At 33.7% G+C, this 18,512-nt stretch overlaps 1 protein-coding gene across 3 annotated transcripts in view; it reads right to left on the reverse strand.

The window, feature by feature from the left end:
- ROCK2 (Rho associated coiled-coil containing protein kinase 2) overlaps positions 1–18,512 on the reverse strand; it is a 140,552-nt gene that overhangs the window by 25,073 nt on the left and 96,967 nt on the right. For all 3 annotated transcript variants that reach the window (XR_004302487.1, XM_032430147.1, XM_032430145.1), the window contains exons 7-20: positions 16,381–16,519; positions 14,137–14,228; positions 13,161–13,320; positions 11,525–11,585; positions 10,910–10,921; positions 9,519–9,598; positions 9,310–9,358; positions 8,580–8,715; positions 8,386–8,477; positions 7,884–8,130; positions 7,388–7,494; positions 4,647–4,806; positions 1,778–1,938; positions 1,202–1,386 (exon numbers count right to left, since the gene is read on the reverse strand). Coding sequence is in view for 2 of the 3 variants with exons in the window: in XM_032430147.1 (XP_032286038.1) it covers positions 1,202–1,386; positions 1,778–1,938; positions 4,647–4,806; positions 7,388–7,494; positions 7,884–8,130; positions 8,386–8,477; positions 8,580–8,715; positions 9,310–9,358; positions 9,519–9,598; positions 10,910–10,921; positions 11,525–11,585; positions 13,161–13,320; positions 14,137–14,228; positions 16,381–16,519 (1,681 nt within the window). In the remaining variant the exon portion in view is untranslated. The remainder of the gene's footprint in view (positions 1–1,201; positions 1,387–1,777; positions 1,939–4,646; positions 4,807–7,387; positions 7,495–7,883; positions 8,131–8,385; positions 8,478–8,579; positions 8,716–9,309; positions 9,359–9,518; positions 9,599–10,909; positions 10,922–11,524; positions 11,586–13,160; positions 13,321–14,136; positions 14,229–16,380; positions 16,520–18,512) is intronic.

Consider the following 18,512-nt stretch of genomic DNA (forward strand, 5'->3'; position numbering starts at 1 on the left):
TATTTATTTGTCAGAATGAGAAAGAGAGAGAGAGTGTGTGCATAAGCAGGGGGTGTGGCAGGCAGAGGGAGAAGATGTGGAACTTGATCCTAGGACCCTGGGATCATGACCTGAGCTGAAGGTAGATGCTTAACTAACTGAGTCACTGAGGCATCCCTGCAGTATAGTAGTATTAACAGTAATAGTTGTACTAGTATGGCCCCTACCGTTTATTGTGTGCTAGATGCTATAAATATATCATTGTTATCCTTACAGAATGCCTAACAAGGAAGCTCTTACTGCCTCTTTTTGTAGGTTTTATGATAAAAGGCTCAAAAAGGGGGCACCTGGATGGCTCAGTCAGTTAAGTGTCCTACTCTTCATTTCAGTTCAGGTTATGAACTCAGGGTCCTGGGATTGAGCCCCACATTGGGCTCTGCGCTTAGTGGGGAGTCTGCTTGAGGATTCTCTGCCCCCACCCTGCTCGTGCTCTCTCACTCTCTCTCTAAAATAAATAAATAAATCTTAAAAAAAAAAAAGGCTCAGAGAGGTTAAATATTTTGCCTGATGTTGGTCAGCTAGTAAGTAACGGGACTGGAATTCATACCTCAATCTGTATCCAAAACCTATGTTCTTTCCAAATAACTGGGATCCAATATGACCTTTGATCATGATTCAGAAGTATTTATACTATTAATGACTGAATGGGACAAACTTTAATGGTATATTTACTGTACACCTTAAAGGATTTTAACACTATGTTTTCTATTTTCTAAGCAAATTAAATAGAATACTAAAGTGTATCATAAAAAATGATTTAAAAATTTATATGATATTTGCTTAATAATCAAACATGTCCAAGTCCCAGGAACTGAAGGAACAAACAAAAAGCACATGGACAGTAAGCTTGAAGAACAGTGCTGAGAAGGAATCTTAAGAGCATGAAGTGAAAATCCCAGACAGTTTCTTCTAGTCCAACAGCAACATTCTATCATTGTATCATAATAAGGTAGAAGTAGTAAGAAATCACTGGGGAAGCAAATAAAATCTTCTTGAAGGACAACAGTGGCACTCAACACATTACTTATACAGAAAAAAGGGCAAATGTGGTCAAGACTATGACATGATCAAAAGAAAATCCCCAGGTAAATCAAAATTAAGATAATTTACATGTGGATAGTTGTACATATTAATAAAACTTTGTCTCAAACAATTTACTTACTTTCGAAGTTCAGCATTCTGCTTTTCCAAGCTCATTTTCATTTCCATGAGATGATTATTCTCTTGTTTTAACTGCTTTTCTGACATTTTTAGTGTGTTAACTTGCTGTGTTTGCATCTTCAAGTCATTTTGTGTAAGGCAGCGCTTCTGAGTTTCCTGCTCTATTTTTAATGTCAAATTTCTAACCTAAAAAATAAATTGTCTACTTGGTAAAATATAAGTAATGATTTGATCTTTTTTATCAATGAAGCTTGCAGCAAATATGATCATGCAAAACAGACTCTGCCCTTAGGCAGTTAATTCATTTCATGAGAAAATATTTTTATGTATTTCTGATGTCCTATTTTTTAAATAAAATATGGTGTTTACGGTAAAAATAACTTAAAAATTTTTTAATTATGTGTCATTATTTAGCATATCAGCCAAATTCAGTAAAATTAAAGGCTGCAGAATATTATTTTATAAGAAAAAATTTTAAATTATGAAACTATCATTACACATCATTACAGATAAACCTAAGTTGATTATGAATTTATTACATAGTTTATTATTACTTATTAGTAAACTTCCTACTCACGTCCTCATTTAGCACATCCTTCTGTTTAAGGAGTTCATTGATTTTCTGCTGTGACTGTTTGAGGTCACAGTCAAATATAGAGCATCTCTTCTCAGCTTCCAGCAGTAGGTTCTCCACTTTCTGCTTTAACGTCCTTTCCTCTGACAGCTTTTTCTCCATTTCTATTGCCACAAAAATGGACACAATCATGTTCACAAACAAAATATGCATATCAAATACATGCATGACACAGTGCTATAAAAATTATAGTAAATGATGATAGCTTAAAAACATTTTTTAAATTTCCAATTTAACATTTTCATCACCCTTCTTAATGAGTTTGAAATGTCAACAGTTTCATGCTTGGAATTCAGGCATTTATTTCATTTGCAGTGTGGAAAAACCTACCACACTGCAATATTACATCTATTCCAATGGAAGTAAAATAATTCTGCCTTCACTGATGGTTCTAAAAGAGTCTTAATCTTTTTAATAAATATTTATTTTATTTTCCTGCTACTCTGTGCCTCTCGGTGTTCCTCTTCTTACCCTAAACATTCCAGTAGATTTTTTATGTCTATGGCTCTTTCCATATTAGCATATTACTATGCAGAGGATGACAATTATATTTTGGGGAAATGGTAAAGGACAAGACTCTGGGACCAAACTTCCTGAGGTTAAACCCTAACTCTAACATGTCCTAATTATTTGCCTGGGCAAGTTAATTAACCTCTCTGAGGTTCAATTTCCTCATCTCTAGAATGGTGATAACAGTACCTATCCTCCCTCACAGGGATGTTATGAAAAGATTCTGAGTTAATATTTGTGTGGCACTTAAATGCTGCCTGGCATATGACAAGCATTTGATAAGTGCTCACTATTCAAGGAGAATGTTTAATGACCTGATGAGAATGTTCACAGTATTATTTTAAAAGAAAAAATGCAAAACAGTATAAAATATTTCAGAAAAAATACAAAATATCCTCCTGATTAGTAAGACTGTGATTAATCTTTATTTCTTTATACTTTCCTGTATTTTCTAAATGATTTGTAGTAAACTTTTAATTTGTTTTATTAACCAGAAAAGGCTTTTAAAAGCTTTATTTTTTTTTAAGATTTTATTTATTTATTTGAGAGAGAGTGAGAACATGAGCAGGGGGAGGGTCAGAGGAAGAAGTAGACTCCCTGCTGAGCAGGGAGCTGGACACAGGGCTTGATCCCACGACCCCAGGATCATGAGCGGGGCTGAAGGCAGACACAACCGACTAAGCCACCCAGGCGCCCCTTAAAAGCCTTTTTAAATCTTGAAGTGAAGAGCAGGCAAAGTCTATCTCTAAGCAAGTGATTTCATATTAAATGCCACTTATTACCATTAAAGAATTACCTTTTGATGTATTAGAAAATCTGTTCAAATTCAATTGGGCTCCTCTGCTCTTTCATACCTAATGCTTGATATTTGATTATCATTTATTACAGTTATATAAACCTATGAATTTTCAATTTTTAATGACCTGTCTTCAAAAGTGTGAAAAAAATGAAACTGTTCTTCACATTCTACTAGTAACAGCTAATATTTCTAAGTACTTTCCCCCATCGTTGCACTTGGTTTTCACAACAACCTAATACTCTAATTGTCTCTTTAGAGGAAACAATGAACAAAAGGAAAAAAAAGGGTAACTATGGACAAGGTCACATAACTAGTAATTCATTAGTAAGCCATATTCTTAATCAAAGGAAGCCATGACATGCAGTAGAAAGAACAAAGGCTTTTAGACCCGGACATGGACAGATGTACTCATTTAAAAAAATCACCCTAATGTGGACACAGAGAATAGAAAGGGGTACAAGTGAACTTACTGAGGTGATGAAAACACAGATTCCACAACTTGTTTTGAATGGTGGTTACATGTGTGTATTACAATGTGAAAAGTGCCTGCATTTTATTGCACCTAAATTATACCTCAAAAGAAATTCAACTCTATCTTCTAAGCCACTGACAGGGAAACACGACCCAATAACTTCCTCTCTTGTAATTAGATTTTTCTAACTAAAGCACTCATTTAATCTCTTAACATCCTTAATTAGTGCCTTAAACTAAACTGATTTTAACCAAAAAATCTCCAATTTTAATTACATTCAATAATTGAAAAGCTATTTTTTTGCTAAGTTATTCATAAATGTTATGCTTCAGTATGAAATAAAAGTTCTGCTTAAGAGTTCTATGAATCTTTCACAAGAGTATTTTATTAATTTCCTTTGGAACTTCAAATCCATCATAATTATAAGCAGTCAGTTAGGAAAACAAGAAATTATCCTAAGACAATTCCAAGATACATGCTGGTTTGTGGAAAAGTTAACTCTGTTATCTTACCCTACACTCCTTAGTAGTGGATGACTTTGACCAAATCTAGCTAGGATCTTCATCATGCCAGAGTTCAAAATATTCAATGAGCTTATATTCTAGTTAGGTCAGCCACTATTTTTAAAACATTTATCTTACATAAACTGGCAACAATTTTATTATACAAACTGACTGGTGAAATGTCAAACCAAATATTACAAAAAGAGGAAATCCCCCCAAATCTGAATATATCTAGAACTTCAGGCTCTGTATGCCTGTTACTATTGATACCACTGAAATATTAATTTCTCTCTGATCCTTAAATTTGGTTGAGTAATTTTGTGTTTGGGCCTTACTATCTTAGAAATGATTGTTGCCATAAAGGAAGAAAGTGATATGTATATAAAGCTTCCCTAATGTTTTTTTCTCTCCAGTTCCCAATATTTGACAATAAAATGTAAAAAATTATTTTTCAAAATCAAAGAGTTGACTACAGAATCAATCCTTAGTATAATGCTGCGGGAAAACTCTCTTAGAAAAAAAGCATACCTTTCATGGCTTCTGATTTTGCTTCTTCAATGGATTCATAAATCTTATTTTTATCTGCCAGCCGTGCTTTTGTAGCCTTATGCTCAGCTTCTTCTTGTTCTAAGCTCTGCTGTATAACTTTTAGTTGGTATGTCATATCTATTTCCATGTTGTTCTTTTCCTATTAAGGATTTAAAATAGCAACTATCAACAAAAAAGACTGGCTCACAATTTCAAAAACTTATAAAGTTGTTTTTTACAGGATAAGAATGTTCAATACCTTTCCTCCTCTCTTCACTCGAACTTCTTATAAAAGTGATCCATGGAATCCACCTCCCAGGGCACCCATATCCCATCCCTCCACTCTACTGTTTGGAGATCTGCACTGAGGGCCTTTGATCTCAATAGAGTAACCAATGATATTCTCAACATCAGATTCAACAAACATTTTCAGTCTTTATCTCATTTAGACTCACTGTTGCCCTTGAAACTATTTCCTTGACATACCTGACATTATCTCATTTAGACTCACTGTTGCCCTTGAAACTATTTCCTTGACATACCTGACACCGAACTCACTTAGCTCCCCGCTTTCTGTTCTCATCTTTTCTGTCACTTATGAAGTTTTCCCCCAGCTGTTCCTTGAATGCTGGTGTTCTCTGGAGGTAATGTTCTTCAGCCACAAAGCTTCTCCCCCTTCCTGTATCATTATTTCTCACTTTTAAAACATATCTATTATTTTTATTTCCCTTTGCTGTATCTAAAGATAAATTTTCAGGATCCTCTACCATTTACCCTCTCATATTCCACATAGGGGACTTGTTTTAAGTTGGGAATCTAACAATAGATGTCAATTCCCTATATATTCTCAAAAGGATTTTCTAATTTTTTGTTTTCTATAGTTTGTATCATAAATGTAGATATTTCTTTTGTTTTTCAAATAAATCTTTAATATTGAAAATGATTTTTTCAATCCACCAACAGAGTAATCTACTCTGCCCTGAAAAACCACTGTTCTAAACAATCTCTTCCCAAATAGGTTTTTTCATTCATAGGGCTTCAGCTACTTCTGTACCAATGACTCTCAAATATTTCTAGCTTCAATGAACACAGTTTACAGCTTTGTAAACATCCCAATTTGGCTGACTCACAGGCACCTCAAACTTAGGACTAAAATGGATTTGTCATTGTCTCTTCTAAAAGAGCTGTTTTCCTTTTTTCTTTTTTATTTAGCGGTACCATTATATATCTTGTCACAAAGTAGGAACCTAGAACTCATCCTTAATTAAGTACCACACACATGCCTAAGTGCTGCCAAATATTCTTCCTCCAAATATTTCTCAGATTCATCCTTATTTTCCATCCTTTTAACCACTGTACTAGTTAATTCTCCATTATCTGAATTACTGAAAAAGCCTCTGACTAGTCTCCCTACCTCTTATCTTGTCCCAGTCAAATTTATTCTCTTCATGGTACACAATGATCTATCTTAAATGTACCTCTAGTAAGAGCATCCACTTATAAAGTCCTTCAGTGGCTAGTCCATTACCTAAAGAAACTAAGTTTAAGAGAGTATTCAAAATCTTACATGATCTAGCTCATGCCTAGCTCTGTAGCCTCATTCTGGTCACCTAATTCCTCACACTTAACACTAGGACCATACTGCTGTCTTCAGGCCAATTTTGGTCTGATGTCTATTTCTGTAAAATTTCACTGGAATATAGCCACACCCCTTCCTTTATGTACTGCAGCAGAGCTGAGATGCAACAGAGACCGTATGGCCTTCAAAGCCTGAAATATTTATCATCTCTCCCTTAAAAGATTAAACTTTGTTGACCCCTGCTCTGTACTCCAGAAATACTGAACAGTTTGCATTAAATAAACCAACTATCCCTTTTCTATTTTCCATCCTCTGTACCTTTGCTCATGCTGTCTTCCCCAACTCAGAATGTGCCTTTACCCTGCCAACCAATCCTGCCCTGTCAGACTGGGGCTTTATTCTGTGCATCCAATATACCCTATTCATTCTTCTAGCATTCTATTTACCATGCTGCATTAGAATTATCTGTGTACCTTATTATTACTTTAGAAGCTACTCATTAGATTGTGAGACTTATTTTAATCAATTTTTTTTTAAGTAGGTCCCACGCCCAACATGGGACTTGAACTCATGATGTTGAGATCAAGAGTCACATGCTCTACCATTTGAGCCAACCAGGCACCCCACTGTGAGACTGTTAAAGGCAAGCAAGGACTGCATCCTGGTATTTCTACCACAGATGACTTATTTAAATACTTAAACGAATGAATAAATAAGTGAACAAAAATACCACATTAACTGCACAGTCTAGAAATTATCCCTGGCTCATAGTATTTTTAAAGAAAAACTTCTAAATGCCAAAGCCATGATAACTTTCTATCATTTTTAAGACGTTATAAGTCAAAATTTGAGTTTTCCTTGGATCCCTAGGGAGAAACATCCACTGAAAGCATAGTGATTTCTCTTATTTTATTTTTTTTTTAAGATTTTATTTATTTGAGAGAGAGAGCAAATGAGCAGAGGGAGAGGGAGAGGGAAAAGCAGACTCCTCCGATGTGGGGCTCGACCCCAGGACCCTTGGGATCATGACCTGAGCAAAAGGCAGCCACTTAACCAACTGAGCTACCCAGGTGCCCCTGATTTCCCTTATTTTAAAGTAAGTTTTCCAATCTGAAATTCTATAGTCATTTTCTTAAAAAATATAAAGCCGAACATGTTTTACCTTTTCCAAATCAGTAAGTCTCTCCTGTAGTTGTCTCTTCTCCATCTCTGCTTTTGCTAATAAGATTTTGCCATTCTTTAAATCTTCTTCTAGGCCAGATATTCTACCTAAAATTGCAAAATTTTAAAAACAATAAGCCCACAAAGTATATACATATTAAATTAAGAGTAAAAAATTTTAGAAGTCACCTCATAGTTTGGAGCTATTATTTATGAGCAGTTTTATAAGTGTTGGTAGAGTGCCTTATAGTGAAGTCAACTGGAACCCAAACCACCACCTTGAGAGGTGGTTTGACAACCTAAAATATTTCACACTATTTTAAAGTAAACCTTCTATTCATAAAAGTTTGTATCAATGCATTTCCAACACCCTAACTTCACATAACAGAGTAGTATATTCAGAAATGTGCTACTCCAACACATTATCCATCATCTAAAGTTATTTCCAAAATACAAATCACCAAGATGAATTCAAGTGTAATCTCTACTTTTAATACCTTGTAAGTCATTAATTATCTCGGATCCATGAGTTCGGTCCCTCCTTTCAGATTCTAGAACTGACTGAAGATTGATAAATTCCTTTTCAAGTTTTAACTTAGCCGTCTCCAGCAGGCAATTTTTATCTTGAAGATCTCTATTGTTAGATTCCAGCTGCTGAATCTGTTTTGAACTTTCTGCCTGGGTTTTTCTTAACCGGGCCGCAGTATCAGATTCTGTTCTCAGCAAAGCATTGGTTTCATCCAGCTGTTATTCCATTCAAAATCAAACAACAACAAACACAGGCATATATAATGAAAATACTTCCATTTAGTACCCCCATTACAAACTATTTAAAATAAGAAAAAAACTAAGAATATTTTCCTAATGATTTCCCTTTAAAATCTCCCTTTAAAATCAGAAGCAAAGAAGGCCTTTTTGTAACATTGCCAGCTAAAAGTAGTATTAATAAGTTATCATTAAGAAAATTCAATATCCTTACTACAACTGAGATCAACCTACTTGTCTCTGGAGCTGATTCACTTTCTCAGTGGATATTTGAGAGTTCTGATTTCTTTTTTTCAAATCTTCAAGTTGATCCTTTAAACTGTTAACTATAATAAAAAGCATTTCAGTGGCAAGCTTCAACACAACACATACATACATACACACTTAATTTTTTTCTTGGTAAGTATTTAATATTCTACACCACAAACCATCATTTTCCAAATTTCGTTTCTTGTCTGCTTCATGATCAGCTTTCCGCTGATATTCTGCATTTTTGTGTTGAAGAAGTGCCTTTTCTCTTTCTAATTGTCTTAATGCTGATTCCACATTTTTCCTTAAAGTAATCTGAAATAATGCTTAAAGTTATTACCAAAGGAAAGTATGCACAAAAATCAAAGAAAAGAATATTTCAGTATTTCAAGCAGATAAAAGACACCTTTAAAAATAAGCTATAACTGCTGTTTTGTTAAAACTCACAATATTTTCCATCATTTTCAAAATAGCACACCTCTCTTAAATTATCAAGACCACAGTGTTCATTATTCACTACTGAAAGTCAAACTTTCTGAAACATTCCATTACCACTGAACCATCTTCACTTGATATAAACTATGGATCTAAAATGTTATGAACAGAAATTTAAAGGAAGAAACAATGGTTACTTTCTGTTGTTAAGCCAAGTAATTAATACAAAAGCAAATTTTTTTTACTTGCAATATCTACACATACTAAATAAGTCAAATTTGCAAAAACATAACAAAATGAAGTCTATCATCATGGTTATCCTGTACTTTTAGTTTTGTTCACCAATGCTAGAAGGTAGGTCTGACTATAAATCAAGATATGTATTAATACGGTTCTAAGAGAAATCTGCAGGAAAGTCAGGCATCAAAACTTTTAGTGGACAAAAATGTTAATAAAAGCATGGAGCAACTTTACCTCTTCCTCTAGTTCCTTTGCTACTTTCTCAAGGCGAGTATTAACAGATCTAAAGAATTTCAAAAGAAACAGTAAGTAAAATCTCTAATTCATAATAAAAATAAATAAATTTAAAAATAATCAAATAATTACTTTGTAACTCTTCATTTTTAATAACATGTTTAAACTTAAATTTTAAAATACAACATTTAACTATCCACAAAACATACTTGCACTTTTGCTCTAGTTCCTCTTTGGCTTGTATTTCAGTGCTAAGGTGTTCTTCTAATGTGTATAATTTTTTCTGAATCTGTCAGGAAACAAGAAACTATAATTATAAAGTTTGGTCACACTTAAAATATAAAAGGCTTAAAGAAAACAATGACAAGCTGTTTTCTGAGCTGAATATAACCTCATCTATAATGGTACATAAAGTTTCTGTACCTTCTTAATGTGACTTTTACCGACAGGAAAAAAATTCTCCAACTCTTGCTCTCTGTCACACTACACATGTATGCAAACATGTACATGTCCACACCACGTAAACATATGAGTGAGAAGCTCTAAACTTGGCAGAATTCTTCTATGACACCAAGTCTCTCGGTCACTATGAATAAAGGATATCCTCTGATATCCTCCACTGTTCTTCCACAGATTATTTATACAAAAATACTGTCACAATGTGTACTTATAAGATGAAAAGGTCTATATCTGAAACAAATACTTGGAATATTTGAACTTGCTCAAAAATGTATTACTGCTCTAAAAAATAAGAATTTAAGCTCTTCTTTATATCTTCCTACATCGTGCCAGGAACAGTACTATAAAGAGTTATAATCAATAACTCTCCAATGAATGATAACTAATTGATTATAAGTCATTTCCTTGCCATTCTTTACATCTTATTCTAGGCCAGATATGTTGGTCTTTAAAGAAACTAAAATCACAGAAAGTATTAAATAATCCATTTTTGGAGCATTACCTTCTTCATAAAGGATTTAACTTTTTGAGTTCCTTTTGTGCCTTAACTACAGCGGCAGGCACTTTACAAATGTTGTCTCATTAACCCTAACAACCCTAAGAATACAGTAGTGTTGTATCTACTCAATAAAGAAACTGAAATTCAAAAAAGGTGAATAACTGGGCCAAGATGGCTTAGCTAATAAGTGGCTGTGCCAAAAATCAATCCAAATCTATTAGATTCCAAGGCCAATGTTCTTTCCGTTATTCTTTCTAGTGATTAGGTTCCTCGTGGTTTCTTAAATATAAATCTTAAGCAAAACTATTATTTTTCCCTAATAAGAATATACAGGCCAATGAACGAGTCAAGTTTAGCTGCTTTCGGCTGCTATTGCATTAGTATAATTTGATCACACTAGTTTTCACATGTTAATCAGTTATATATTCTTGATAAATAAAACTAAGAAAATTACATTAATACATATTTAAACAATAGATCCATTAAGGGTAATAAGGAAAGAAATACTTGGTAAAAAAAGGTTGGGAACGTCTCTCTCAGGCAGATGTACTACTCCAAATGCTAGGTGGAAAATGGCTCTATCAAAACATTGCTAGAGTGATGCACTTTTTCAGTTTTTCAACATATGTGACATCAACATACCTCTTGGCTTTCCTATTTAAAACAAAACAGAAAACACAGAAATTTACAAAGCTTGTAGGCTTTATAAAATTCCTAAGATAAATCATACCAGAATTATCTAACCAACTTTTTTACTTTCTATAAATTTTAAGGAGAAAAATGTTTAGCATCCTCATTAATGTGTATGTGTGTATATGATTTACTTCTGTACACAGAAATTAGAGGCCACAAAATATTGTAAGTTTGATAAAATCACCCTTTATCCGAATCATTCCTAAACACTCAAAATATTACTTCCTCCACTATTTCTGTACCCTTATACCTTATTATCTATACTCTTTTATAGTACTATTATAAAATTTTCTGGTATTATAGTTGCTTATAAACCTATTCTATCACTTTTGCTACTAAAACTAAGCCTAAAGCCATGTATAATTCATCTTTTTACTAGCCACTGTATCTTACACAATACCTGTCAAATAAATGAATCATTTCAATGTTCTTTCAACTGTATTACAACAGAGAATGCCATCTAATGATTCAAAAAGTAGCATCATATGAACTTCTTAAACACATGGATATTACTAAATTAGGTGAACATGTGACTAAAATAGAGTAGTAAAAATCTATACATACTTCATTTTTCCTTGATTGTAATGAATCATTTTCTCTACAAGATGAAGAGTCACTTAATAACCTAGAAGGAAAGGCAGGAAATAAATCCTTTGCAAGTCATTTTAATCCATTTTCTAATACCCCCAAATTATTATCAGAATTAAATTCCAGGCACGAAAATTTCTTTCTGATCACTTCAACATATTTTAAATGAAGCAACATTTTCCCATCTAGGTATTTATCATTCTCAATAATTTAAAATGCTGCACTTTTTTTTGCCCCCCTCCCCCTTATTGGATGTTCCAGTCTTTAATGTTGTTGAGACTGGAGTCACTACATGTGCTACATGTACATTTGCCCCTCTTCATCTCATTTTGAGTTCCTGTAACTATTTTATCTAGAAATCTTCTAGAAAGAGACATCTCTCCTCCTTCTCAAAGATTACATCTCTTGATTCCCAGGTCTTAATACATAAATCATCACTTCTACTTAACTGTCAATTTCTCTGTTTAACTGGGTCCTCTCCCACTGCCTATAAATACGCTTGGGTTTATCCAGGCACTCATATCCTCATTTTAGTGAGCATTACAATAGTTTTTAGAATACTATCGTTAGCAGGGTGGTCAACTCATCCTAGTTTGCTGGGGATTTTCTTAGTTTCAGCATTGAAGTCCCTTGCCATATCCTAGGAAGCCCCTCAGTCCTGAGCAAACCAAAATGTTTGGTCACCCCTACCATTACATATATGGAAGTACCAAAAGTTTCTCAAACATATGTTTCTCAAATGTCTATAATGCCTCACTCCTCACTGCCTGTCAAAGTCAAAAGTCCCTCAGTATAGCACACAACAATCATCTGCTGCTTTATTCTTCCTCTGAACTTCAACTCCAACATAACTTTTAATCTTTATACCCAATACTCACTGCAGTCAACCAGTATTTATTGGCCTTGTGCCAGACTCTATGCTACATGGAGGGATTACAGGCAAGAAAATCAAAGTCTCATTAGGTCCTCCAAATGAATATAATACAGTAATATGCACCTTGTGTTTGAGCCCTACTGGACCCCACTACTCTGCTCCCAATGTGTACTAACATGCCACACTTTTGCTTTCATTGTTCATCTCCCCACAACTCTCACCTAACCTCCCTACATCTTGGCCACTCAAAACCTTTTCTTAGCTTCACAAATGCTTCCCCTCCCTAAGGTCTTACCTGACTTCTTACCTCACCCCCAGAGAAGTGACTTTTATTTTTCTCCTGAACCATCTCAGATATTTTGGTAGCTTTCTTTACCGACTGAGCTACCCAGGCACCCCCGCTATTTTGGTAGCTTTCTTAAGGCAAATATCACATTTCTATCCTTTACTATGACTACATTATTCTCTTACATCCCTTATTAGTTGATAAGCTCCTTCAAACGTAGTCTTACCCTCTATCCCCCAAAGAATATAGAACAGTACCTTGCATACATCTGTACATGAAGAACATTCAGAAATAATGGAACTAAATGAAAAATAACTTTCAATAGTCCTTTTTAAAAAACTCAAAAGTTTCAAATTAACACTTTATCTTCTGTAATCCAGAATCTCATAATAAGATAACTCTTTACAGCTAAATCCTGAAAGCAATAAAAATCTAACAAACAAATCACATACAAATTTTCTCTATAGTAGGTAAATCCTATAAAAGGTAGCTGATTTCCCACAAAAGCCTTAGGAATCGGGAAGGTTTCCACATCTCCTTTATCGTCTTCTATGTCATCGAAGTTGCTGCTGTCTATGTCACTGCTGAGCTCGGGCACTACAGGAGCCGCCGCTGCTCAGGGGGAAGAAACAGATTATTTTCTTCATAATCAAAATATACATCAACCACCCAGATTTTGTTTTATATCAATTACATATTAGTAATATGTATTAATGCCAATACGTTACACATTAATAATATATATTCAATAACATTATGATTTACTATAGAAAATTTGGTAACATGTTTTACATTCTATCATTTCAAAAAATTAAAATTTTACTAAGTATTTTATTACTACATTAGAGCAGGTTTAAGTACAGATAAATCAATTAAACAAGGAAAGCTGTTAAAACCTAGAATATGATACTATTCTAGGTATTAAAATTGCAAGCAGCAGTAACTTGCACACACATTCTTTAGTCTGTGGCTTTTTACATTCTTTAAGTAAAACATTTCTTACTCTTAAAATGGATTAACTGTCAAATACACATAAAGTTAAAATGAATTACTATGCTTATTCTAGTATTCACCAAAGTACAGTCTACATAAATAATTAATTACTGATTTATTAATTCAAACACATTCAAATTAAGGGCTATTTCCCCCATTCTGAAAATTTCTGAGATCCATAAAAAAACTTGACAAAATAAGAAATCTGTTTATTATAAAAGTATTAAGAAATATTTTTAATGAATACAAATTAGTTTAAGGTGTTGAGGAACATTTAGTTATAGATATTGCCACAGAACAAATTTGAAATGAAACCTCTCAATTTAAAATTAGTTAGCATTAAGTGGATCAAACATGATTACTAATTCAAAAGAGGAATCAATTTCTGAGATTTAAAATATGATGGAATGGAAATATTTAAATTTACTGACTTACTCTCTCTTATGTTATCCCAATTCCATTGATCATTCTTAAAGAAAGGATGCTGTTTGATTTCTTCTACCCCATTTCTCCCAAGTCGTACCTCCCTAAACAATGCAGTTAAAGATTGTATTATAAAAAGATTACAAAAAAAATAAATTAATTCTTACCTTGCCTAGGATCAAAATAAGGATCACAAATGACTTTGAGGTATCTTTATTAAAAGTTTCGGCTTAAATGTTTTTCAAAAACAAGCAATGCCAATTTTACAATATATGATCTCTCTAGATTAAAAGGACTATAAAGTATAGTAAATACCAGGGAAAGGGAAATGTATTTCCATCTGTAGTTTGTATCAAACAAAAGTACACATGAGACTTTCAAATAAAAATATTCATCTGTGTATGCCAAAACTGCATGACCAACTCCAGGATGTAAAATGGACAGGTTTAACTTCAGACACAGAAGAGTTATTCGAAGCCTCTCTAATAAAAATGTAGCACAGAGTCTGCTTGAGATTCTCTCCCTCTCCTTCTGCCTCAGTCCTTCCCCCTTCCCGCTCATGTGTTCTCTCTCTCTAATAAATAAATTTTTAAAAATCTTTAAAAAAATCAAAATTAAATCAAAATTTTAAAAAAATCTCTTCTTAAAAAGAACTCACATATTGTTAGAAACTATCAATCTTTAGTCGCATAAATTATATCTCTACATTTATATTAAAATAATCATTCTGAATACAAGAAAAACAATATTAACAATTCCATTCTTTGACCCTTTGAGTTTTCAATGAAGATTTTATGGAAATAAAAAACATCTTTTTTTTTATATGCCCCTGGAGCCATGTTTAATATAAACTGAAAAACCTGTAAACTTTAAAGGGAAGTACTGCTAGCCACAATGATGGCATTAAATTCTTTTCCAAATCTCTTTTCTCTACCTGCAATCATTCCTTAGACTACACCACCTCCCCCCACCCCAATAAATTGCTAAGGCAATCTTTCATTAACATGTGCTATGTCCTATTTTATATTTTATCTTTCAGCACAAATTATGGTCATCCTCATCAACCCATCTAGTCCCAAATCAAACATACAGGATTTGTTCTAAGTTTATCAGCATGGATTGTCTGTTAATCAGATAATTAACAAATCTTATAATTGATAAACATATTAAAATGATTAACCTCTCTAATGAGAAAAAATAGCAGTAACTTTTCTTGCTTCAGATGGAAAAAAAATTCATGATATTCGGTTTGATGAGAATGAGGAAAGTAACTATCATCAATGGAAATATACCCTGCTGTGACTATTCTGGGGGTCAACTTTGTAACACCAAATCAATTTTAAAGTGTGTATCCTAGAACTCCACCTTTAAAACTTTATCCTACAGAATGTATGCAAGATAAAAATGTATGAGGACCGTCACTGTAGTACTGCTTGTAACAGCAACTGGCTAACAAACAATATGGTTTGCTGAGAAATCATAGCACTTTCAAGCTAGAAATGCCCTCAGTTATCAATCTGATCTGATCCCACTGTTTATGGATAAGTAAAATTTCCCCAAAAAGTAAAGTTATTTCCCTAAGATCATAATGCTGGTGAGTAAAGTTTGGACTATGGTGCATGCACTCCCCTATAAAGGTTGGTCCTTTGACAGGCTGACTCTTATCACAAATCTAAAAGAACTGAATAGAAAGGCCAAGGAAGAAACTCCAAAGAGTTTTCTATCTTCCCTTTTTGAGACAGGTTTCACAGCATTGTTCACCTACTTTGTTTTAAGAAACACAGAATTTCTAGGGCAGACTTACTCTTTTCAAACGCAAATAAAAAAGGGCTGGGAAGGAGGCGCTCCCAAGTCAAATACAAATAGTTTTTGAGATTATAACCTGTCAAGTATGTATCTGCACAAAACACTCTTCTCTCAAAAGTTGTGCAGTAAGAGTCACATGGCTTAATCACTTCAAAGGATAAAATGTGAATAATACAAGTTTTTTTTCTCTTAAATGCATTATCTTACCAAGTTCTATTTTTTCTTTTTAGACATGAAGGTAAGGTTAGAGTTAGATTACAATGGGGTTGCACACACATAATGACGAGAGTAACCCAATACCAGGCCTAGCAGTAGGAAAAGGCTAACCCAGAATTAAAAGCAATTTGGATAAAGAGAATGAGAGATTTCATATGTAAATAAAAGCTATGCTTTCATTTCTACAAACTTAAAAGTTAAGGGCTCTCTACAAAGAAATTCAATGTATATTACCTATCTGTTAAGAAGGCACAAATGAGATTCTTCGCATGTTTAGAAATTTCTGCATCTTCAGGGAAACAGAGTGAGTTTTTATGATCCATAATTTTGCTATATGTTCCTACAAGTGAATCTGCATAAAATGGAGTATCCCCTAAAATTCCAAGAAAGAAGACACTGTGTGTAACAGAGAATACAAATTAAACACTTTTCATCTATTATTTAAATATGTTAAGTTTAAATTCGTCACATGCATGGAAGAACAAGTGATCTATGTGTCTCAGTCGAAACACACCAGCACATACCAAGGACATATTTAAATTTTAACCACACCAATGTACCATCAACTCTTAAAAGCAAAATAAAATCAATGCTGACTCTAGAATTTGTTATTGTTTTTACAACGGGGAAGATTACTAAGTAGGGTCAGATCGATCAGAGTCCTCTAATGCTTGAGCTGGATCAGTCTTTTTTGAGATTACTCTCTAGAGCTGTGTTATACAATACCGTAGCCACTAGCCACATTTAAGTTCAATTAAAATTTAAAGTTTAATTAAATTTAAAGCTAAATTAATTTAAATTAAATAAAATAAAAATTTCAGTTCCCTAGTCACACTAGCCACATTCAAGAGCTCAGTGTGGCCAGTGCTCACCACACTGGACTGTGCAGACATAAACCATTTTCATCATGATAAACTGGACGGTGCAGCTCTAAGAGTTAGACCAGCCCTATTATTTCACATGCAAAGATTTGCTTAAGATGACACATAGCTAGAACTGAAAATGGCAGAAATGGTCTCCCAATGCAGTGTTCTTGCAGACTAACGGCTATGCTGAAGAGGCACTGGAGTGTAAAGACAGGAAAAGCTGGAGGCACCATTTTGGCCAGTACTCATCTAAAGCCACAAGAATTAAAGGCCCTGCCAGTATGACTCAACTATAAGTCACCTTAGTACAAACCAGACTTTCCCAAATCAGACAATCCAAAATTTCAAAAGGGGGTATTCAGGTAGTTTTTGTTTGTTTTCAAAGAGGGCAAAGGGGTGCTTTGAACTCAAGATTTTTCTAGTGCCATTTTTAATTACAGTAGAGTCCTTTAAATGAAGTCCAGTGCTAACCAACCTAGGCAAGCACCTGAGTAAGCTCAGAATACTGTAAATCAGTGTCATTCAAAGTCATTAAATTCAACTCATGGGTTGAAAACAGTAGCAGGTATTTAAATGGTTCCTTCACAGGAGCTATGTGACTTTCCCCAAACTGTTATTTTCTAAATCCCTTGGAGAGTCTAGGCAAATGATAGAATAATTCCACTTTAAAAAGAATACAAGATGCACCTAATGTATCATCAGATTGGGCCAGAGGTGGGGAGAATGGACAGCTACCTGGGAACATACCCTGCATGTAAAGAGATGCACTACAAAAACAAAGGCCCTAAACAACTTAGGTCATACTATGACATGAGTTTAAAGCATAGCAACATCAATACTACATACACAAAATGGTCATCAAGAGAAGGCAATTTATGCCACAAAAACATTCCATGACTATTATTTAAATTTGAGATTTGCCAAAATGTTCTGATTTTTTTTAAGCAATAATCATAATAATCATACAGATTTTACAGATTTTCCACTACTAATTTTTTTTAGGGTCATCCTCTAGAAGATAAATTCTCCAATTTCTAAAAATATATTTTCAACTTTAAAGTTGTTTCATATAATGTTATTAGCCTTATCACACTTGCCTCAGAAAATAGATTTAGCTGTATCTGCCCTCATCCCCAAGCCAGATGATTCAGTCATTGGCTTCCTTAGCCAGGAGATATTTTTGTGACCCCAGTATTTAGGAATGGGAAATCTTAAGAATGAAATCTATGATGTAAAGAAAAGTTTTGAAACACCTGAGCCTTTCAAATTTTGACTTGGTCAAAGTGAAAGAAATTATTAGATTTGCCTCTGAGTTTTCTGAGAATGAAATATTATAAAATATTTTTATCAATAATCAAATGGTCAATAACTATGATTTACTTTACTAGAATTAAAACCATATGTAAATATAAGTAATAAACAAGAAACATAGTCGACAAAAATCAATTACGTAATTATGTAAACAAACTAAAGAATACTTTTAGTTCTCTATTATTGGGA

Source organism: Phoca vitulina, unplaced genomic scaffold (assembly GCF_004348235.1).
Source record: "Phoca vitulina isolate PV1807 unplaced genomic scaffold, GSC_HSeal_1.0 scaffold42, whole genome shotgun sequence".
Taxonomy (NCBI): domain Eukaryota; kingdom Metazoa; phylum Chordata; class Mammalia; order Carnivora; family Phocidae; genus Phoca; species Phoca vitulina.